Below are 23,627 nucleotides of genomic sequence, written 5' to 3'. Positions count from 1 at the left end.
TCTTTAATGCACTTCTTTCTGGGCAATGAATGGATCAGGACTGTTGGAGGAGCAAGGCTGGTATACCTTATATACCAAACAAATGCTTGATATTCTTATTTTCCAAGCAAACAGTTATTCTGGCAATATCTACTTATTCAATGAACAGATTAGTACAAGGTGAGACTATTTTTGGACTGCCATAGAAAATGATATTGTACATCAGATACACTGATGAAAATGTGTGGATTCACATTTCCTGTTGCACAATCAACATGAAAAAAGTATTTTAAAAATTTGACCATTCCATTGTAAATTTTATATCTGCCATGTCAAACTAGCTAGAATTTCATTTGCTACATAAATTACCTAAGTAATAACAATGAAATTATTTGTCAAACAGGAAACAAAATCACAGTTCTGCAATTATATATTTGTGTCTTTCTTTCAATTAGCTCGACCCATTCCTTCAAGCCACTTCCTTTAACAACTCTGCTGGAGAAACTGTCTCATTTAATGGTGGAAAGGAAATGGGTGGTGGATATGACATCATTAACATAGTCACATTCCTAACACGTCTTTCTGGAGAGTAGAAATTTAATGGGTAAATCCCACTGCTCATGAAGAAGAAAGAATGGGAAACTAATTAATGGCACATGGTGTTCAACCAGGAGTGGATTCTAGGAGGTGGGCTCCATTCTCCAGATGGGTAATCTGAGAGTTCAAATTTTACTATCCTGTCTCACCAGACTTTTGATGAATGGTCTGTCTCTGGGACATGCTCCAATGCTGACCAGCTGACTATCTTTCTTTCTACTATTAGAACAAAGCTATGCTCACTAACGCTGGACCGCACATTTCATTTTCAACCATTAGTTTTACAAGCAGAGTAGAATGTCCCCAGCTACAAGTGTACATGTGGAAAGAAATGAATCTGACTTTAAAGGTGAGAGCAGCAGGTTTTCCAGTTGCCTCACTTAACTGTTAAGGGTGACCAACACTTTTCTGTTTTGTGTTTTCTATTTTGTGTATACACACACACACACATGAAACACAATCTAAACAGGGTCTGAACATGCTAAGGAAAACTCATCAAATGCAGCCAAACTAATTAGGATACATAGAATTACAAAACTTTCAAGCTGAAAATATTTTGTTTTACTTAATTAACAAAATGTCATACTGTCCTTGATGTGCTTTGTCTTGGGATATATTTTTTTGATTTTTGATTTTTTGACATATATGCTATGTCACTGCGTGAAGGGAGTGCTGGACTAGAGGGAACATTGGTCATAGCCAGCATGCTCTTCTGTTCTTATGATCTCTCTCCATTTCAGACTTTAGAAATGGAATGTGATTTAGACTTTAAAAATGGAATGGGACTGAACCTTAACATAGGGTCTTTACAATGTTCTGTACTGAAATCAGTTGATCAGTTGATCCACAGTTCATAGGTCTTAGTCTGAGGGTGAAGTTTTAGCAATTCTTCCACAATGGTAACTTCCTTTCATGTTACGTGGATATTGACATGGGTAGGTTGGGACAGTTTCTCACTATGGGCCACAGAAATAGCTCCAGCTATTAAGAGAATATGGAGGCAAAGACTTGCCAGGATTCAAACTTTGAAAGGATCAGGATAGTGACAATTCTATTATTGTCGTTATTTGTTTTTCAGCGCCAGGCGAAGACCTTTCTATTTAAGCAGCATTTTAAATGTTAATATTATTGAATTTTATCTGGCCAGGGCAGCTTATTTTATATTTTATATTTGTATTTTATTTTAATGTATATTTTTTAAAATGTTTTTTATGATGATTTAACTTATTGTTGTAAGCCGCCCCGAGGCTTCGGCGAATGGGGTGGCATAAAAATGTTTTAATAAATAAATAAATAAATAAATAAATTCTCAGGCTGTGGAAATAATCAGACTCACATTCAGCACTCTAAACCAACACAAGCCACAAGCCACAAGCCACAAGCCACACCTAAATGCAGTTACCATGACGAAATAGGAAGCTGGCATTATGTTTCTCCTCTAACCTGATCATCGTCAGGCATTGCAAAGTGATGCTGCTCCTCCTGGTGGCCAGATAAAGAAGGCAGCCTGGTTTACTTTCTGAGTAGTCATAGGATTAGCATTGAATCTGTAGGGGCATGCAGAATTAAGGCCTGTCCAATCATTCAGGCCATCTGGGAGCCTCAAGAGACTCTGTGAAAAGTGTCTCAGCCCAGCCTTTTTTATGATCCAAGTGTGGTTGCTGCCAGAATCAACCCCAATTTAGTCATTTCCAACCCATCAGGCAGTGGGTAAAGAAAGCTGTAGGAAGCCACCAAGGAATTTATCAGTTGCAAGGGACGCTGGTGACTTGTACATCAGGGAGTTTCTCATGCACTATGGCCTCCCTTTTCAACTTTATGGGAACTGTCCATGGAACTGAATAGATTTGCTGACTAGATTTGCTGAATTGAAGCACCATGGACAGCTCATCCACATTGTGTGGAAGAGAAGCCCACCAACATCAGAGTAACTGACCTATCTATGGAAGATACAGGACTCTAAACTTTAGTTGCTGAGAAAATGGAAGCCAAACAATCATCTTTCCCTTGAATGCTGAGAGAGAAAGAGAGAGCGAGTCAAAAGTGAGCACTAGGTTTTCTCCCCGGATATCTCCAGGCTGAGAGGATGGATATGTCTGATTTAAAGAGAAAGTTGTCCTTGTATTTGCACTCTTCCCATGACAGAAGTTCTGCATGATTCATTTCACAGCCCACAGCTATTTGCATTCATACACAGTGCACATGGTTTGGTATGTAGTGATGGTGAATGCTGGTTTAGCTTAGAATAAATTAAGATGATGAGGATGATTCTACTTTCAGCCTGGAGAAGAGGAGAGTCTGAGGCTATCTTTTAGTGACTTAGAGGTATGTGAGTGGATGCCATGTGGAGGAGGGCCATGGCCTTCCCTGCAGTGGAGGGCAGGCCGTGTTCCAGTGGGGGAAAGCTCAAGGAATCAGGCTTTAGGTTGGATGTCAGGAAGTGATTTCTGATGGTTAGGACCCCTAGGATATGGAATGAGCTTGCCAGTGAGGTGGTTGAGGCCCCATCAGTGAGGGCATTCAAGGAAAGATTGGACAACAACATGTTGGGGATTACATGAGCAGAGCTGGCTGGAGCAGGAGGTCAGACTAGATTGCCCCAGAGGTACCTTCTAAATAATAAAAAAATGACACAATAAAAACAAATACATAATTCTCCTCCCACAGTGAATTTTCTCATCCAACCCTGGCTTTGAGTAACTGAATGGGTTTTTTTGAATCCTTGGAGTATGCACACAAAAAAGAAGCCCTATGAAAGTAAAGACAGGGTGTTCGAGTCATACATTCCCACCTATAGGTTAATGCAAAAATGATCTTATGTTGATAGCTGGTGTAATTCTTTACATTATTCATTGCTAAAATTCTGTGGGTTCACTTTGCTCTTATTTTAGGAGCCTGAAAATGGTAAGTGGTCAAATACTGGTTCTAATCTTAAACTAGCTATTAGTGGGCAGTGGTTAAAAAAGTAACAGCAAGACAGGTGTCTGTAAATCCTGGCATGAAGATTCCCCCTTTTTTCATCCAGCCCAGTCTCTTTTTTCAAAGCATTTTGTTTAACTACTCAGAGAAACAATGTTTTTTAAATATGCTGTTGAAATTTCAAGCTAGGTTTGATATAATGAATATGGTAAAACAACTCCTTCCAGAGAAAAGCTGGAAAGGTGGATTGACCCATTCCACTTCAACACAATCTTGCATCTGTTTACTCAGAAGTAGATCTTGTGGCAATACAGCCTTTGACTATGATCCTAAAAGCAACCTGAACACAGAGAAATTTCAGCCTCACTTGCTGCACTCACACTGGAAAAGCCCTTGCTCCAAAAAGGACTTACTTAAGAGTAGGAGTGCAGCCCCAAAGGCATCACATCAAAGTCTTCAGAAACAGAATCTGCTATTTTAAATTTTATTTTAAATAAGTATAAGTAATTTCACCAGACTTAGAAGGGTCAGAAATGGCTGTTTCCAGAAGGGCTACCTCTCTGGGCAAAGACTGGGCAGTAGGCCCTGGAAGGAAAGGGTTGGGTTAACAGCTTCCTTGATGGATACAGGTTTAGCAAAGTGAGTTTAAAACACACACATTGTGAAAATGTTTAAGAACATAAAAACATATGTTTCACTCCATACCTTTGTTAACCTTCATGCAGAATTTCTTCTAAATATTACTTATGCTGAGGTTCATGTCTCATGGCTTTTATTTCCCTCATTTCCCTCCTTTATTTCCCTTTATTTCCCTTATTCCATGCAGTGGTTTCCTCTTCCACCAGAAAACCACACATGGGTTCAAAGGAGTGTTTTAGATCAGACGTACCACCTCCGAACCTTTCGGTCACTCACTGGATGTTTACACACCCTTGCTGGCTTCATTTTTCCCTCCTCCTTTTGAGAATGCAATGGTTCCACCTACTGGGAGCTAATGGTACTTTTTGGTTTTAGTTCTCATAAGCTTCTCTTTATGCTGCCCTCCTCACTCCAAAGTCAGTGGCAGCTGGATCAGCAGAATCCCGTGTTTATGTACTCCAAGGTTCATCCCATTTGACTATTGCTGAACGGGCTCACAAGTCTTCATATACCACTATTTGTCCTGTCAGCTTCCCCAGAAGACCTCATGGACGTCAGTTGATGCTGCCCATCCTCATGCCTCAGTGTTCTATAACTGGCAAAAGGAAGAATGCTTAAAGATGGCAGTGAATCATTGCAGAAAATGTTACATGCCCTTTAGATATGGAAAATAGTGAGACAATCAGAAAAGGACCCAAATCCAGAATTCCTGTGAAGGAGGATTAGATTTCTGAAATCTTGGAGAGAATCAATGGTCTTTCCAAAGCTTTCCTTGGCTTCACGATGGAGTCTCTGGTTATAAAGGTGAAGGATCACCATTTTACTATGATCATAAAACCCTTGCAAGAACAGCTGCAGAAGTGGCCACTTCGACTCTACACCCTCTGCTTCCCTCAGCATCCATTGCTTGCTTTATTCCCATTGACTGAGCAATGTGTCCATCTCCCTGTTTGCTTGGAAAGAGGAAGAGAGTGCAAACTGCGCAAGAGAAATTGTGGCTAAAGGGGTTATTTTAATTTGATAGAACTCTTTATAGATAGATGCCCTTTACAAATTATATTTGGCATGGGACAGGTTTTCTGAGAAAAATCAGCCATGCATAGTCTAGAGTGTGTTGGGAATTTGGTTTTAATACTTTCCTCTTGCTCTGGCCCAGCATTCCAGGAGGAGGAGGAGGAGGAGGAGGAGGAGGGGGAGGAGGAGGAGAAAGGCTCATAGAAAGAAGCTGCAATGCCAAAGGCACTATTTACTTCAGATAGAATCCCACCCGTGTGTGTGTGTGTGTGTGTGTGTGTGTTGTGATTTCCTTTGCCAACTCATTGTGGAAGGAAGAGGCTAACTGTGTCTCTGTTCTAGTCTGAAGATGTCTTCCTTTTTGTACTACTTTACAATATGACTTGCCTCTTCCATTGGGGTTGCCTTATTGAAAGGACCAGATTCTCATATGCTCCTTCTGGCTATTTGAACCCACCACATTAGAGGTTCACTATCATCGATACAGAAAGAGCTACACCTAAGGGGCAAGGACTCAGATTGTTCCTGCAAGAGGAAAGCATTTTGCAGAAGTGCTGGGTTAGAGGAAAAAACCCCAAAACAAAACAAACCACTTTCAAGCAATAATTTCTTCCTTGCTTACATGTTGCATGCAGCATCTTTGCTCCTTGGAGCTTTACTGTGGTTACCCTGAATCTGCCTCTGATAGTATTCCCACTAAGCAACAAAGCTGTGGGGTGGGGTGGGGTGGCTTGTGTGTGTTTTTTACCAGTGATGTCCTCAGAGATCAAACCTTGCAGGAGCTACCATTATCTCCTTGCAATTATCTGAAACTATTGATTCTTCTCAACAACCATGAATGGCTTTCCTAAAGGTACTAGAAAAAAAGCAATCCTTACATAAACCATAAAGGGCTTATCAGCCCCACTGCTGCCTTTCACAGCTGGAATGAGGGCAAGGTTGCACACAGAGTGCTGCCAGACTGAATGGTAACCATTCCATTACATGTCTGTTGTGTTTGGTCAGTATAATCTGGTTTTGGAATGGTATGGCTAGGAAAGATACTCTCCGTTAAATCCTCTTTCTGAAATGGCCACCTGCTCTGCAACGTATCTTCCTCAAATTAGGCTGACACTTATCTGAGCACCACAGAAGAACAGAAGAGAGTCTGATCGAGGTGGAAGCTCCTACCACCAGATGTTGGCATTGGTGGTGTTGCTGTTGATCTTGCCTTGCAGAGCACACAAAGTACATCCAACAAAGTGCCATGGAAATGCCCTTCCTGTTCTGCATGAGTGGCGCCAGCCTGGAGACCTCATCATTGGTGGGATTACTTCTCAGATCATTTATATTTTCTCCCAAGTGTCCTTCCAGAAACACCCTTCTCAAGAGCTTGGCTTTGACCTTCCCATGTAAGAATTGATTTATTTGGGATGCCAGTAACCCTCGAACTTGGGCATCCAGTTAAGGGTGGGAAAGCACAGTGCTTACTACTGTGCTTCTCCCATGTTGGAAGTCAGCTAGATGGCCAGTTCCTGCTGTCTAAGAGTGGCACTTCAGAGAGGAAGGGGAGCAGGCTTGGGAGATATTGGGAGACATTGGAACATCTTGGTGGTGCCCTTCTTCTTCATGCCCCTTGCCTTGGAACTCCCTCTGAAAACCATTCTCTGAGGTCACTCTTCTGACTTCAGAAACAAGGCCAGTGCAGTTCCTTCCATGCCAGTTGCAAGGGTGACGGGGAAGGAAATCCAGGGATAGGTCCTCAGCTACAGGGTTGGTGTGATGCTTCTAGTCTTGTAACTGAGGATCTTAGCAATCCTACGGCTAATCAGAGTTTGGGTTCAGGTTCAGGTTTTGGTTCCAGTTGGACTTCAGCTTTGGCGCCATCAAGGACTGCACTTTTAATCTGCTTTCTGCTCCATGTGAGCTTAAACATGTAAGAATTCGTAATTCAATAATGCCTATGGTCAGTGGCAAGATGGACAATTCTGTGCAAGAGATTTATGTACTAGTTAAGTGAAAATAATTGAGAAATATACCAGAGCTGAAGCAGTCCCTAGAAAAGTGTATGAGTATGCAAATATGCAGAATTGGAGTTAAATAAGTAAGTGTTTCTTCTAATACCTTTTGGAAAGCCAGTTAAGGTTGTTGAGAAGATATCTACAAGCAGTGAAGAAAGTGGATACCAAGGCATGTCAGTAGTCATTACATATGAAATAATAATAAGAATAATGATGATGCTGAGTAGTTTGATTTAAAAAATGAAACAAAAAAGATAAAACTCAATCATGAACAAAGGAATATATTAAAATAATAACAATTGAATCAATAGAACAAAACTGAGACTCATGACTAATATGTTGAACAAGGCATTTGACTTGCTCCAGAAAGAATACAAGGTTGACATCAGATGGAAATCTATTTCAGAGCTTGGGTGCAGCCACGGAGAAGGTTCTGTGTTCTGCACATACACAATGAATTTCTCCCATTGATGGAGTGCAGTGGAGCCCAGACAATGCTTTTGTACTTCTACAACACTGCCTGATTTAGATGCTCCAGAGAAACAGAGTTCCTTGATGATTCATCATTAATAGGGGCTCACCGAGTAGATTCTAAAAGAGGATGTGACCACACACCTGAAATGGTATGGGTTCAGCAGAATTCCTCCATCCAACACTTTGAAAGAATGACTACAAGTAAAGAGTAGAACCATCATACTGGTATAACATTAACGCTAACCTAAACCCAGTCCCAACCCCAACAAATCTACCTGGTTTGCAAGATACTTCGGTTAATTCTATTAATTAATTAATTAATTAATTAATTAAGTAATTAAATTTACATCCTTCCTTTCTTCCATTGTGGAACTCAACTGCTACATGCAGTTCCCAGGTGGTCTGTCACTCCAGGCTCAGGCCAGCCCCAGACCTGCTTAGCTTCAACAGGGTGGATTCCTTATGTGCCTTCAGACCATACTCTGGCCCTATTGAAAGACACTAGGAAATCATGGTTGCATTCCCCACAACTCTTTCCCAACAAATTGGGCAAGACATGGCTTTTATTCAGACTGAGCTTAGTCTAGTTAATCTGCCTCAAACACACCAGCACACATTCTTGGAGTTGGACTACCACCACTTCCCATGTTACCATGCCCCAAAATTCAATAGATGTGATAATCAATAGTTATTAGAACTTTCTAGGCCCAGCAAAACCTTTTCTTTTTGTTAAAAAGTGGTCCTATAATTATCGCTTTCAAGACAGCTAAGACCTCTCCCAACTTCTCCATCCAATAATTCATTGATTCATGCAAAGGCTCCTAGTTCCACCCAGTGCATCTCCTTCAGCTAAAGACAAGAAACCAAGAGTAGCAAGGATAGACAACAGATAGACAACTCTTTGGGCACATTGTAAGGCATCAGCAAGTGGACCCATTCCTACAAAACCAAATGTCCTCATTAATTATGTCTAGGACAAAGTGAAGGTAAGCTCATTTACCTTCTGAGTTCCTAGAAAACTTTCTATACCAGGCCTTTGAAGAAACCAACATATTGTTCCTACTTTCCATTTTCCAATGACAAAAGTTCTGGAGAGTAATGTATCCAGGGATGCAATGCAAGGAGATGAGAAATATCTCTTTGAAGCCCCTACGACCACAAACCAGGCACAACAATGCCTCATCTTTTCTATCTGCTCAAGTCTCTATTGAGCAGATAGCAGTCTTATAACATTTGTGTTCTTGCTGCTCTAATAAATTCTAACCACAACTGAGCCTAAATTTCACATTTTTTTTAATTGCCTCTCAAAATTGATCTTGATGATCTTCTTGTGCTCTGTGCTGAAAATCTGACCTCCAGACATAATACCAAGGAGAAGAATGAGTACATGTACTAGAGAATTCTCTTTTGAAATAATACATAATACCTTGTTGACAGCTTGGTGACAAAATTCTACCAACATGCACTGGCTTTGGCATTTGCCATCAAAGAGATCAATGAGAATCACAAGACTTTGCCCAATATTACGCTAGGCCACCTTGTCTACGACAGCTACTACGATGCAAGGCTGACGTATCGGTCCATGCTAGACCTGCTCTTCAAAACACAAAGCTTTGTTCCCAACTACAAGTGTGATACCCAGAATCACCTGATAAGTGTCATTGGTGGACTGGGCTCTGATACCTCTTTCCATATGGAAGACATTTTAAGCATCTACAAGATACCACAGGTAAGAGCAATTCATGGAAGGTGCCGTATCCACAAATCACAGCATGGCATTAATTCTGCTGTCACTGTACCGCCATTCATTAACTTCATCCTTTTGGAAATGGGCACAACTCCTCTCTGTACACTCTCCTCTAGTCAACCTTCATCTGAGGATGTCACTTCATGGGGTTGAGACCTGTAGCTGCCTCATCTGTCTGAGAATCTCCCGTTTCAAGCTCCCTTTGGTTATTCTCAGAGGTTGCCTTGAGAGAAGAGGTTGCCTTCTCTCAGCTCAGTGTCTGGAATTGGATCACATTTGGAGGCCCCCTGCAGCTTTTCCTCTGCCTCCTCTGGATCCCATCCAATGGGCCTTGAGAGTTTATACCAAGAGTAACTGGCTTTCTCTCTTCCAACAGTGTGTGTCTATAGAAATCTAGTACTGAAATCATTGGACATGAAATAAAAATATTTTTATAGCTGAGGAAAAAAGGAGGGTTTGGTAGCTAGAAAGTTAAGATTTGACAGAAAAACAAGACCTTTGCATGGTATTTTAAAAATAGCCATAAATGGGTGATGGGATCAGACTGACCCTATCAGTTTTCACTTCCATTTGTATTCCCAGACAATTCTCACTTTGCAGCCTGTGAAATCTTGGAAGGCCATCACCATGACCTTTACCACTTGTCAAAGCAGGACAGCCTCAGGTCTTTGGCTCACCAATTACCCATTGAATAATAGGGCAATTACGTATGCATGTCCTGGGTTACTCATTTCCACTCTTAAGTATATGACTTTTCTCTTTCAGCTCACATATGGAACATTTGCCCTAGAAGACAGTGATATGAGGCAGGTTGTGTCCTTTTATCGTGTGGTTTCAAATGAAGCCTATCAGTACATGGGGATTATCCACTTGCTTCAACACTTCCAGTGGAGATGGGTTGGTCTCTTTGTCATAGATGATGACAGTGGAGATCATTTCCTGCAAGCCATGGAGCCCCTGCTGTCCCGGAATGGAATCTGTTCAGCCTTTGAAGCAAGAATCCCCAGACAGGGCCGTTTGCTGGCCATAAATGAACTCAATGCATTGGCCTCAAAATTATATTTACCGTTAATGGATAGGAAAGCAAGAGCATGTGTCATCTATGGTGAAACATTGACCATTATGTGGTTGAGCACGTTACTCACTCTAGCAGATCGTGAATATAAGGGAACAGCAAGTGCTGGGAACGTCTGGATTATGGCAGCCCAGATTGATTTTACACTCATGGGTTTGATTGTAAGTTGGGATTTTCAGCTATTCCATGGGGCAATTTCCTTTGCTATTCCTTCTGAAGAACCTCTAGGGTTCCTCTCCTATCTTCAGAAAATAACACCATTTGGGACACAAGGAGATGGCTTTCTCAAGGAATTCTGGGAACAAGCCTTCGATTGCTCGCTTTCAAATCTCAGCATGCCAATGACAGGCAATGAAATATGCACTGGAGGAGAGAAACTGAAGAACCTTCCCAAATCTGTTTTTGAAATCCATATGACTGGTCACAGCTATAGTGTCTACACTGCAGTCTATGCAATAGCCCATGCTTTGCATGGCATGGAAACCTCTAGATCTCATCATAGAAGAGTGAAGAGGTATAAAAGTGTTGAGCTTCAAAACCTCCAGCCTTGGCAGGTACGATCTCCCAGGTTTGTTACCATGGCTGTATCAGACTAAAGTAAAAGAGCATCAAACTTTGTTTTCCACAAATGACCAGTGATATGATGTTTCCCTGCACAGAAGAGTAGTTTTCCAGATGCCCTGTTACTTGTAGTCTAGAACAAAATACATGTTAACTTTCCATTTTCTTTTACTGCACTTTCAACCTGCATAATTTTAGAGCTTTGTTAGGAAACATGGAACTATCTATCTATCTAATATCCCACCATGTTTCCTCCAAGCAACACAAGATGGTTTTCATAATTTTCATTCTCCTCCTCACAATCATATCCTCACAACAGCAACCCTGGACTGGGCTGAGAGTCAGTGACTGGCAAAGAACCCAGTGAACTCTATGGCTGAGTGGGACCTAGAACCCAGAACTCCTGAGATCCAGTCACACACTCTTCACCACTACACCATACTGGCTCTCAGTTTTGACATGGATTAAGGTTGAATGCAGATTTAGGTGCCTATACCTGTACAGGTGGAAGCTGACTTTCTGTATCCTTTCTTCCCCATAACACCCAATCTAGACCCCTAAAATTCAATAGGGAATGTTGGAGGTAGCTGCTGAATGGGATGAGGTGCTTGCACTTAAGCTGAATTGCAACCTGTCCCATTCTTTCATATCTTACCTTGGTTTCTTTTTCTTTCTCAAATAGCTCCATACATTTCTTCAAGGCATTTCTTTTAACAACTCAGCTGGAGAAACAATGTCCTTTAATGATAACAGGGAGATGGTTACTGGGTTTGACATAATGAACATGGTCACATTTTCAAACAACTCCTTCCATAGAGTGAAGGTTGGAAGGGTGAACCCCAATGCCCTTGAAAGGAATGCATTCATCATTAATGAGGATATAATTGAGTGGCACAAGAGTTTTAACAAGGTGTGCATTCTGGAATATGCTATGTGAAAACTCATCCATCTATGGGGAGGAGGTTTGCTTTGATACCTAAGCAAATGGTCAAAATCCTAATAATCCAAATCCCTGTGATGCACAAAGACATACTGGCTGAGCTTTTGGGGATTTTCCTCCACTGTGCACGTGCTCTGATTTGGGTGCATTTATTGCTCCATCAGCCAAAGAACCAATGCATTTAATTTCATCCATGTTAAACTTACCTTATGTGTATGTGTAGGTACGTCCCCTTTCGAAGTGTAGCAACCCCTGCCATGCTGGATACCATAAAAGAAAGAAGGAAGGGAAGAAATTTTGCTGCTATGATTGTGCTCCCTGTCCAGAAGGGAAGATCTCCAACCAGACTGGTAGGTGTTGTAGAGTATCAAAATTTCCTAGCATATAACTTAATGAGAATGACTCCATACAGTGACATGTTAGTCTGTCAGTACCTGTTTCCTAGCCATGCAATGTTTTCCAGGCTTTCCAGAGCTTAGGAGGGCTCTAGCAGAATTGCATCCCTGATGGAAAGGGTATGAGTTCAAATGCAATAATTTTTCAGGATGTCACTTAAGGCATTTGTCTTTGTGACATGAAATGATGAGCGATTGACATAGAAACATTAAAATATGTTGAGGAGGAGATTTTTTTTTTTTTTACTTTTTTTTGTTAGGGATGCACGAATCAGGAAAACTCAAACTCAATGACAATCTCCATAGTCTACCTAGAAGCTGTTTGTGAATCTAGTTCATATTAGATGTTGGGACTTGGTTGTGTTGTTTGGTTTTTGCTTGTTTGGCTTGTTTTTGCATGAATATTCATGCATAACATCATCTGAATTTTCCAAAATGCTTTGCTTTCTCTTTTATTTGAAATTTTCAAATCTCAGGTTATTACCTTGTTGTTGTTCTCCTCTGACACATGAAGTACTTAGCAAATGTTTTGAAAAAAACTTATCAAAAGTGAGCTGAAAAACAAGCAAAACTCTGTCCCATCTGACTCAGTCAAATTCAGTAGGCACAGATGATCTTACAACAGCAATTGTCATGTTGTAATGGTCTGCCATAGAGCTGTTAAAGATGAAGAATCAGTCTGTTGGAAGAAAAGAAGATACAAGCAGTTTATGTAGATCCTGACAGAACTACAGACAACCAAGAATTGACTAGGACTGGACAGACAGATCTGACAGTGTTCACTTTTCTCACTCTTAAAGCTTCCATTTACCTTCCTTGAATGCTTACTTCCTGTTTAGCCCTAATTTTCTTAGGGATCATATCAAAAATACAAAATCCCCAGCCATCCTTACCTGTAATGCAACTGTAATGTAATGTAATGTAACTGTAACTGTAACAGGCGAGAGCCAGTGTGGTGTAGTGGTTAAGAGCACGGGACTGGGACTCAGACGATCTGGGTTCTTGTCCCCACTCAGCCATGGAGCCAACTGGGTGACTTTGGGCCAGTCACAGACTCTCAGCCCAACCTACCTCACAGGGTTGTTGTTGTGGGGCTAAGATGGAGGAGGAGAATGATGTAAGCTGCCTTGAGCCCTTTGTAGGAAAAAGGCAGGATATAAATTGATAAATAACTAAATAACTAAATAAAGCCACACAGTGTGAAAGCTTGCAGTTGGGAGAGCTTTAGGAATGCACTTTGTGCAGAGGGTTCTCCACAATTAATACTCCATGACTGAGATTCTGCAGAGAAGGGAGTGGAAAGGCCTTCCTGCTAAAAGCACTTTCACTGTACTGCTTATTCAGTTTTGCTTATTGGGGCATCTGTGCAACCCTCATTCTTGCCTACATGGTGAGCCTCCTTATTTGAATTGTGCATGAACAAGACTGAGGTTGGGAATGAAGACCCTTAGGACCAGGACACACATTCAACTATCCTGTAGTCACGGGTTCAGTTTCCCTGGAAGGCTCCACAACCTCTCAAGTTTTCCCACCACTGATCATTGGGTGGCTTCCTGTCATTTAAGCTATGGTATTCCCACTTCTGTGCATGTCTAAATCTTGGAATGAGGAAGAGCTTCAGAGAAATAGTCAGCAAAGGCAAACTTGAGTGAGGGGACAAGAAGAAACAACAGTATTGAATAGTCTTTTTCCCATCCACTGTCTTAGATGGGACCCTGGTTGGATAGCCATGAAAATTAGAAGGACAGTGACTGTTTTGGCCAACACGCGAGACATAATCATGGTGCAGATGATGCTGAAAGCAGATAGTTGAAGAAAACACGTCAGATTTCCAAGCTTGCTGAGGAATAGAGAGGAAACCGAGCAGGAGTGAGATGGGCAGCATCTCCTTAACCATTGACCTTGCCTGACTTTGCAGTACATCCCCCAAAGCTTCTCTCAACCAGAATTTAGTCCTCCAGCTGAAAGAGGCTTTCCCCTCCTGCTCTACATGCCTACTTGGGACTAAGTTTATTGGAATGAATGCATAGTCATGGATAGGATTGCTCTGACATGGTCAATGACTCAACAACTGGGTTTGCTGTAGACCTAAACATTATTTGAATATCTCAATTTAAATCAGGAGAATGTAATGTGCTCATAAGTCTATGAATCTAGTCTGATTTGGTGTAGCTCAATCTTTGCATTTGCTTTCAAATTTCTTTCATTGCTTTCCATATGTGGTGAACTCCAGATATCTTGCATGACAACCCCTAGCATTCCAAGTCATTGTTCATGTGGCTGTGGCTCATGAGTAGTGAAATCCATTAGAAATGTATGGAACAATGTTAGTGAATGCTCAGCTATTGAAACCAGAACATTTCCAAGACCTTTACAAAAGAGTTGAATTTATTATGTCTATTATATCTGACCTCAGTGATGGATGATTGTTATCCCTCCTTTCTTTTTTCAGACATGGATGGCTGTTCCACATGTCCTAAAGGGAAATATCCAAGCAAGGACCGAGATGGATGCCTCCCTAAAACAATAAGCTTCCTGTCTTATGAAGAACCCTTAGGAATCAGTTTAGCTTCTGTGGCCACGTCCTTTTCCCTGATCACAGGATTGGTTCTTAGAACTTTTATTAAGCACAGAGATACACCTATAGTCAAAGCTAACAATCGAGAACTCACCTCTGTGCTGCTCATCTCCCTCCTGCTCAGCTTCCTCTCTTCTTTTCTATTCCTTGGCCAGCCTGGGAAGGTGACTTGTTTTCTCCAACAATCTGCTTTCGGCATCATCTTCTCCATGTCTGTTTCTTGTGTGTTGGCCAAAACCATCACTGTTCTTCTAGCTTTCATGGCTACCCAACCAGGGTCCCATCTAAGAAAGTGGGTGGGAAAAAGACTGCCGAACACCATTGTTCTTTCTGGCTCCCTTTTTCAAGTTGGCCTTTGCTCAGTATGGCTTGGAAGCTCTCCCCCATTCCAAGATTTAGACATGCACTCAATTGCTACAGAAATCATCATGCAATGTAATTCAGGGTCTGTCCTCATGTTCTATCTCGTCCTGGGCTACATCGGACTTCTGGCCATCATCAGTTTCACTGTGGCTTTCTTTGCCAGGAAGTTGCCTGACAGTTTCAATGAAGCCAAGTTCATCACCTTCAGCATGCTGGTGTTTTGCACTGTTTGGCTGTCCTTTGTTCCGACATACTTGAGCACCAAAGGGAAATATATGGTAGCCATGGAGATCTTCTCCATCTTAGCATCCAGTGCTGGATTGCTGTGCTGTATCTTTTTCCCCAAATGCTACCTGATTGTTCTGAGGCCTGAGTTGAACAATAAAGAGCAGGTGATAAGCAGAAAGTCCTGAGTAATCAATGCCCCATTTTCTCTCTCCCCCTTCATGGTATAGAAGCTTTGCAGTTGCACTAGGAGGTGGTTTGGGCTGTGCCAATCCTTTATTGCCTACAGGCATGTTCCAAAACAAATACCACCAATATGTGGAGAATTCATATTTTTGTAAAATGTGAAGCAGCATCTGAAATTTTGTTTTGTTTTCTCCTGAATTCTGATGTATTGTTGATTAACCTGTTTTTTATATTCCAGTTCCTTATGGGCAACTGAATCTTTCTGATTCTAGACAAAACATAGACAGACATGTTTGTTTGCTTGTTTGTTTCCAGTGTGGAAAGGGCATCACCAGCTTCATCTTAGAGGTGACAAGTGCCACCTGAAAGATGGGGCTGAGTGAGGAAGGGAGAATTCTGGGATCACTAGGATTCAAATCCTCATGTGAAAGGGATGTGTGAAGAATCTGATAGGAGGTAGAATTCCAAGAGATTCAAAGGCTAACTAAGGTCATGTGATTGTCTCTGTGCAAGGAATTAAAATTCAAACCTTACTCTCGCCTACAAATAGAGCTTGAGAGTTTGTTCAGAGGCTTTAGCAGGGGAGTGCAGGAATCATTTTTCCTTGGCCAAAGAACAGTAGACACATTTTATGTGGGATGGCCATTCTCTACCACCCTCAGAGCTTGGGGAGGGATGCACATGGAGTGGTGAGGGAGGAAGGGGGCATCCTTCTGGCCAGCCAGATCAGCCCAAACAACCATGGTCATCAATATGGTGGCAGATGTTGCACCCAGATCTTACTCACTCCCATCCAAAGTTCAAACCTCTTTAAAGGGTAAAGCTTCTCCACCCCCATCCAGATTGTCTAATAGTTATGGCGGGGATCACCTTTTTTATTTTTGACAATCCTTAACTATAACAAAGGCATATAATCATCTTACAGCATGTACATCTTCTATATAACAATAATTATTTACATATCTATTCCAAATCTATTCCACAAATCGATACTCACAAATGTAAAAAAAAAAAAAAAAAAAATAAAAAAAAAAAAAAAAAAAAGAGTTAGTAAACAGCAGACCAATATGCTAGTGGCTTAACCAGCATATTTATCAGATTGGCTAATAGCTACAATTGATAAGAACACAAGAACACTAGAAAAGTCCTGTTGGATCAGACTCAAGGTCCATCTAGTCCATCATTCTGTACACGTGGTTGCAAATGGCAAGCAAACTGCCCACAGGATCCCTCAAGCAGGATGTGTGCAAGTCTTCCACCTGCCCAAGCTCCTCAGCTACTGGGGTATGCAGGCATTTTTCAAAATCTCTTCCAACAAATAAGCACATTAGTATGATACATCTCCAGTGAAGTTTTGTTTTTGTTTTTTTGCCCGCTTACTTGTTTGTTCTACAACTCTGCCCAAGTCAAAGGATTACAACTTCAGTTTCATGATTTTTGCTTCTACACAGGATCGTAATTGCAGTTTTTAGCTGTAAGGCAGTGTATACATTGTCTAAATGAATGAATAAATAAAGCATTCGAAGTACCACTTCACTGCATAAATTGTCAATGAAGTATTAAAATAATTTCACTCAGTAAAATGAAGGTCAGCTTGACTGAACGAAGTTATTTGCTTTTTCATCCTCCACTGTTTGTTTGGCCTGATGTATTCCTGGCAATTCACATCTCTCTGACTCATGTATGTGCACGCACACGCACGCACGCACGCACACACACACACGTGCATGTGTGGACCCCCCCCCCCATGCATTAGTTACTAGAGGGGAATCATAGTCTACTTCGCAATTTTCATAGCATCAGGAAGCTAAGGGTAGGTTCATGCTTGGACAGGTGTCCCATCAGATATCTTCAATATGATAGAAGTAGAGCTCTATAGAACAAAAGTAGCATTTTCAACTGGGCTTGAAAACTAGGGGCAGCCAATTCAAGTGGCTCAGAATATTAGTTACATCTTTAGACCTTCCGGTACCTCCTAACTTCCAACCCTAACCTAGAACCATCCTCAATGTTAGTCCCATGTAGAGTGCATTGCAATAACCTAGTTGCCAGTGTGTAAACATCTGCAGTACTTTATCAGGGTGTATTTGGACCATCAACTTTAGAAGGTGGAAGGAACTCTGCACCACTGAGGCCACCAGAGCCTAAGCTGGCAGAGGTGGCTTCAAGGGAACCCCCAGGTGATGAATCGACTCCTTCAGAGGCAATGCTTCCCATCCAGAAAAGCACCCTCCAACCCACAACAGGCTGGGACAGAGCCACAAATTGCAAGAGTTGATTATGAATATGTTCCTTTCCTTTTGAACACCCTTTCTGCCAAGTGGGTTACTGACCTTTTGATCTTCCCACCTGTGATATTTCTGCAGTTAGGAGCATGGGTTGTGGGTTCTGGCATGCAGAAGCCATCCTCAGCCTAAGTTAAATGCAAGCAACAAAGCATAACTCACATAATGCCTAGTCATTGAAAAGCTGGTATTTGTCTGGGTTCCCCCTTGCTTTTGAATGCTGTGGCTTTTTGCACAGTAATATGTGCCGGTGTCTCTTGCTTCTAAATTTCTCATCTCTAAGTAAACTTCACTTCTGGAAACGTCTCTGGAGATGGTCACTTGATTTTTCAAGGAGTCAAGGTAGCGTTTGTCATCATCCCAATAGATTAGGCACATCCATTCCAGTCCTTTTCCTGCAGTCTGACGGATCCAGCTGACAGCATTCCCACTTGCACTGAGGGAAAACCCAGAAATGGAGCAGGTGAGCCGGAGAGTCTCTGTTGGTTTCAACTGCACAAATGTAGGTTGACCCAAGTTCACTTCAGAATGCACATCTAGAAAAGAGGAAGGAAAATTCCATGGATGAATGACTCACATCTTACAAATGGCCAAATTAAAACCATTAAAACCCTGATGTAATGTCCAGGGTTCCTTGGAAGATACACACATGGTAGAATGGAAAGAAGCACAATGGAGAGAAACAGAGACCACATTCTTCTTTCTGGAGACTGCGATGAAGCAGACACAGAAAAATCCTATGTATTTGTCTACTGAGTCAAACGTTGTTTGGGAAAGGATTCTTGAAATGCCATAGAAAAGAAGAGGGTGCAAAAGAAATATTTGCCTATTCTAGCTGTATGTAAATTGACTTTGCATGGCTGTTTGTATAAAAAGATGGGCTTGACATAAAATTCCTGTCTGAGAAAAGGACCAATCACAAGAGTTCACACTCCTACACCAGAACAAGAATTCTTCTGGCTGTTTTTTAAATGAGAAGATCTATCATCACCATTCAATTCATTGTGCAATATTTTCAAATGCAGTTGGAAGGAATGGTCAGTTGATAGATATGTAGATTGTAGAGTTGCATGTAGAGTTGCATGTGAGATTAATAGTAAAAAAGAAAAGCAACTTAAGTATTTCCTAACAATTTTTGTAAATTAGATAGATTGAAAGATAGAAGGTCACATTCATATTAATGTCAGTGAATAAATAAGAACCCAGATTGAACACCCCAAAACACTCTTGATCAATTTCAGGAGGCACCTGTGACAAGGATCATGTGTCTACTCTTTGCAATGGGGTGGCAATGGTAGAATGTTTTCATTCACATTTTTCTCACCATGCAGAAGGAGGACAGATCAGATCAGGTCCACAGAAGGGCAGAAAAGAAAGTCTCTCCCCTTCCCCCCGCCCATTTCAATATCTTTACAGGTTGCACTACTTGAATTTATCATGTTTCATTCAGAGCTAGTTTGGCTTTAGAACTATCTTGATTTGTTTGGAATCATTGTGTAGCTCTTCCACACAAGCACCTGGGCAAAGTTCTCATTTTAAGGGGACTCAACTGAATCTAGACATTTCAGCTGAAAATCCAGTTTGCGTTGGGGAGATGCTTGTCCCCATTGAAAGGTTAGTTCCATCCCATCCATTCCAGCTCCTTTTCTACCATCAGCTGGATTCATTTCTATGCTCTGAAGGCCTGAGAAAGTGCAAGGGAGACTCCATGTCTTTTTCACATTCATCCTTTTGACACAGGATTGGATTTATTCTATTATAGCAAGGGGCATGTCTTTCAGCAGAGCAAAGAGGCAAAAATGGGAAAACAATAACAGCTTAGTCATTTGTTCTGGGTTTAACCTCCTGCCAGTGACATATAAATAACCTCACATGTGTCACCAGCCAGTGGAGCATGGAACACTAATAATAAGGTATGTATGGTATGCATGCATGTATGTGTGTGCTGTAATAGGAGCTTTTGTGCAAGGAATACCCATTGACGAGAGAGAGGGAGGGAGAAGTTCTATCTGAAGCAAACAAAGCCTGTCTCCTTCGCTTCTGCCTCCTGGAATGCTGGGCCAGAGCAAGGGGAAAGTATTAAACCCAAATTCCCAGCACACTCTAGCCTCTGTCTAAACAATTCTGATATTTCTCAGAAAACCTGTCCCATGGTAAATATAATTTGTAAAGGTCCTACTCAATATGAAGTGGTTTGTTTTCCCATTCTAAGTCCTCCTTTGAATGAGATTTCAAAGAAATGAGCATCCACCAGCCATTTCTTCCTGCTCCATGCATCCCAGCAGCCTCCAAAGGTGGAATCCCCATCCCTTCCCTGTGAGTGGTCCCCTGTAGTTCTGAGGTGGGTTCCCCTTCCCTCTCCTGAGTGCACCTCCATGTTTCTGGTGCTACCCAAGCCACTCAAACCAAACATAGAATTCTATCAAAATAACCCCTTTTGCCACAATTTCTCTTGCACATTTTGCACTCTCTTCCTCTTTCCAAGCAAACAGGGAGATGGACACATTGCTCAGCCAATGGGAATAAAGCAAGCAATGCCATGACTGTCGCTTGGATGCTGAGGGCAGCAGAGAGTGTAGGGTCGAAGTGGCCACTTCTGCAGTGGTTCTTGCAAGGGCTCTATGGTGTTTCCATACCGACCATGGTAAAATGAAGATGATTGTCCGTACCTCAAAGAAGAGTCAACATGAGGCGGAAGCACCCAGATTTGCAAGACATTTACTTCTGGCCCATAAGAGGTGGAACACTGCTGTTCTTCATTAACAGTGATGCATGAAGCTTGGAGTCACCTGGAGGAATGGTTTCCACACTGGAATTTTTCAGAGATCAACTGTTTGGCTATAGAAACTCTGGTCAGATCTGTGGAGAGATGCTGAATATGTGCCCTTGTTGTGTGTGTGTGTGTGTGTTGGGGTGGGGGGAGGCCTAGGTTACAAACACATGTTGTTTGTGAATAGCCTTGCAAATATGTAAGCCCTCCAAGCCCCAAAATCACTGAAACTGCGGTAGGCCAAGACAAGTTTCTCACGTGGAGTAGACTATGTGACGAGGAGGAATGTGCTAATAGAAGATGAGAACTTAGCAATCTGTGGGGGAGAAATGGCAGCAGGTGGAGGTAGAAAAAGAGAAAGGACAGCTGAGAACCTTTGGGCTGGTGTGAACAGAAACTATGGCATAAAGAAGGCAGCTTTCTGATCCTGTTGAAGGAGTGTAGGTTGCTTCCAAGGTTCTGGTTGCAGGTGTGCATATATTCCAAGCAGGCCTGGAGAACACAACCATCAAGTAGTTCCTTTGCTTATAATATTGTTCCCCTTTGTGTATAATACTTCCATGAATACCGTGGCATTGGAACCAACTAGCAGAGCTGCAGATGACTAGGAGGGTTTTTGCCTGTTTGTGGATTCACTTCCCCTCACTGGGTATCTTGCACAGTAAGAGATGGCTGTGTCTTCAGCTTGCAGGTTGTTCATTTGCAATAGAGCAGGCTGTTGGAATCATTGCTGGAGGGGGTGAATCGCCCCTTCACTTTGTCTGAGATGTGAATGGTGGGTGAATATATGTATGTCAACCACTTCAAGCCTTTTCCCGGAGCCTATCTCACCCAGCTCATGCCAAAGCTGCTGAAGGTGAAGCCAGAGCCTTTGCAAGTGAGCCAGAGAGGCACGCCAGGCCTTATCACATCCCCTCTGGCTGGATATCTGATCGAACACCTGGAACAAAAGACAGCGTAAAAAGACCTGTTGCACATGAACTCCTGGGTAATGCTATTCCTCAGTATTGGAAAGCAGAACAAGTACCTCCAAAGACTGCCAAGAACAACACACGCTGAAGCCAAACTCCCATCTTCCCTCCTTCTCATCTGAGCAGTATTTGCACACGTCTGGAAGCAGGGCCTGTGGGTGTGTTTGGGGCAGGGAGATTGCAGGCCTGCTTTAAAGGGGAAGCTGCCTCTGAATTTACATACCGAGCAGGATAAAGGGGTCAGACAAAGGAGTTCAGTCTGGGAAGATGAAGAGCAGTTGGTAGCCACAGCTCCAGGACGTCAATTAAAGAACACAAGAAACTCCTTGAGGGATTCCCTGTTTGCCTATTCATGTTGAATGTACATCTGCTCTTGACAAGTCTCTTTCTCTTGATCTAAAATAACATTTGGGCAGCTTCAATTAGCAGAGTTCTGACAGGAGCCCTTCTTCTTGAAGGTTGGAGTAAACTCTCTCTCTCTCTCTTTCTCATTCTCTCTCCCTCTCTCTCTCTCACACACACACACACACAATTTGAGACATTCTTCTTTCTTGTCTCTTGTTTTAATTGTTTTCCACCATGAGAAACCTACATGCAAAGCTCTCTTTGCTGTTCAGGATGAATAATGGGAGGTGTGGTGTCTCCTAGGCAGTTGAACTCTCAAGAGACAAGTGGCGTATTTCTTTTCATACAGAATGAAAAGGATGTCAGCAGCCTCATGGTCAAATGCAGAAAACTGCATGCTCTGGTTCCCATCTTATCTCCTCAGTCTCTGATCCATGTGTCATTGCTGCCCCCTAGTGTGGAAGCACCTCCTTGATGTTTGAGATCAGTGAAAGAAACATAACAGTCCACAGTCAGATCTAATGGTTCCTGAATGAACCCATGAGTGGAAGAGATGGCATGAAATGAGTATTTGTCACATGTGAAAAGAAATTTTAAAAAAGGAAAATGGATAGTTTCGGAAGTGGTGGAAGCTGCCGCTGGGTCTAAGAAAGCTGTTTTCGAGGAAGCAATTCTCCATTTCTACTGAAAGAATGTCTGTTTGCTAACAAGGAGCCTGTTGCAAGCTGGGAAACCGCCTCCACTGCACATCCAAAGCCACAGCTCCTTCTTGCAAAACATTCTTTATTGATCAAAGCATTTTTTCAGAAGCTCAAAGTGTTTTCCAGGAGCATTTGCAGAAGCTTGTACACTTTTGCCACAGTAAGTAGTCCAAGTAAATGATGAGCCTCTGGTGTCCTCTGATGCAAACAGAACTTTGTCCTGGAACTAATTCCAGCACATCTTAGGGATGTGTGAAAAACCTGCATAATGGGTGAGAATCTGTGGGTTGGGTTGCATGTGCTCAGCTCCCCAGGCTCTGGAATGCTTCACTATAGTCCGGAGTCCAAGATCCTGGGGAGCGTGCCCAGCATTCTTATGCAGCTCTTCAGGAAGTAAGACACATGCCTGCACCAGTGGTGCCCTCTCTTTTGCCAAGCACTTCAGACTTTGCTTGTGCCCGGCCCTAATACAGGGAGAGGCTGCCTCTTGCACACCCTCCATTCCAGGTGAGACCTGAGACTTCCCCATGGTTCAGCTTGCCGTGGAAGGCTGGGCTGAGCATGGGAAGGAGATCACAAATGTCACTGTGACGTAGTCTGCTGAGCTTGACCCCATCATCCCAGCACTTCCCCTCCTATTAAGAAGGCAAAAGGCCTGGAATTTCCCATGATATTCATCATGAAGACAGGCAATGGTTTGGAATCAATTGGAGGGCAGGGCCAGAATGCAGTTCTCCCATGTCTAGATTTCCTGTCACTCAAGCTGTGCCTTTTGTATCCACTTGCAGAGCTGAAGATGACTAGGAGGGTTTTTGGCTGATTGCAGATTCACTTCCCCACACTGTGTCTCTTGCACAGTAATA

The 23,627-nt window shown here is 42.2% G+C and overlaps 1 protein-coding gene across 1 annotated transcript; it reads left to right on the top strand.

Annotated features, from left to right (window-relative positions):
• The first annotated feature begins 25 nt into the window (after positions 1-25).
• On the top strand, positions 26-15,694 carry LOC123020116 (vomeronasal type-2 receptor 26-like). Its single transcript, XM_044423544.1, has 6 exons — positions 26-159; positions 9,060-9,351; positions 10,135-10,998; positions 11,688-11,915; positions 12,169-12,295; positions 14,793-15,694. The coding sequence occupies exons 1-6, from the start codon at positions 26-28 to the stop codon at positions 15,692-15,694; spliced, it is 2,547 nt and encodes an 848-aa protein (XP_044279479.1).
• Positions 15,695-23,627: the final 7,933 nt, after the last annotated feature.

Source organism: Varanus komodoensis, unplaced genomic scaffold (genome assembly GCF_004798865.1).
Source record: "Varanus komodoensis strain SLA01 unplaced genomic scaffold, ASM479886v1 scaffold140, whole genome shotgun sequence".
NCBI lineage: Eukaryota > Metazoa > Chordata > Lepidosauria > Squamata > Varanidae > Varanus > Varanus komodoensis.
Note: the sequence above shows the minus strand (reverse complement) of the source record. Positions and strands in the feature narration are given on the sequence as shown.

What these genes read in the sequence shown, in the direction of transcription:
- LOC123020116 (XM_044423544.1), top strand. Translation starts at nt 26, where the DNA reads ATGAATGGATCAGGACTGTTGGAGGAGCAAGGCTGGTATACCTTATAT. An exon ending in AATGAACAGATTAGTACAAG is followed by an intron (nt 160 to 9,059) that starts GTGAGACTATTT and finishes CCTTGTTGACAG; the next exon opens with CTTGGTGACAAAATTCTACC. An exon ending in AAAACCTCCAGCCTTGGCAG is followed by an intron (nt 10,999 to 11,687) that starts GTACGATCTCCC and finishes TTTCTCAAATAG; the next exon opens with CTCCATACATTTCTTCAAGG.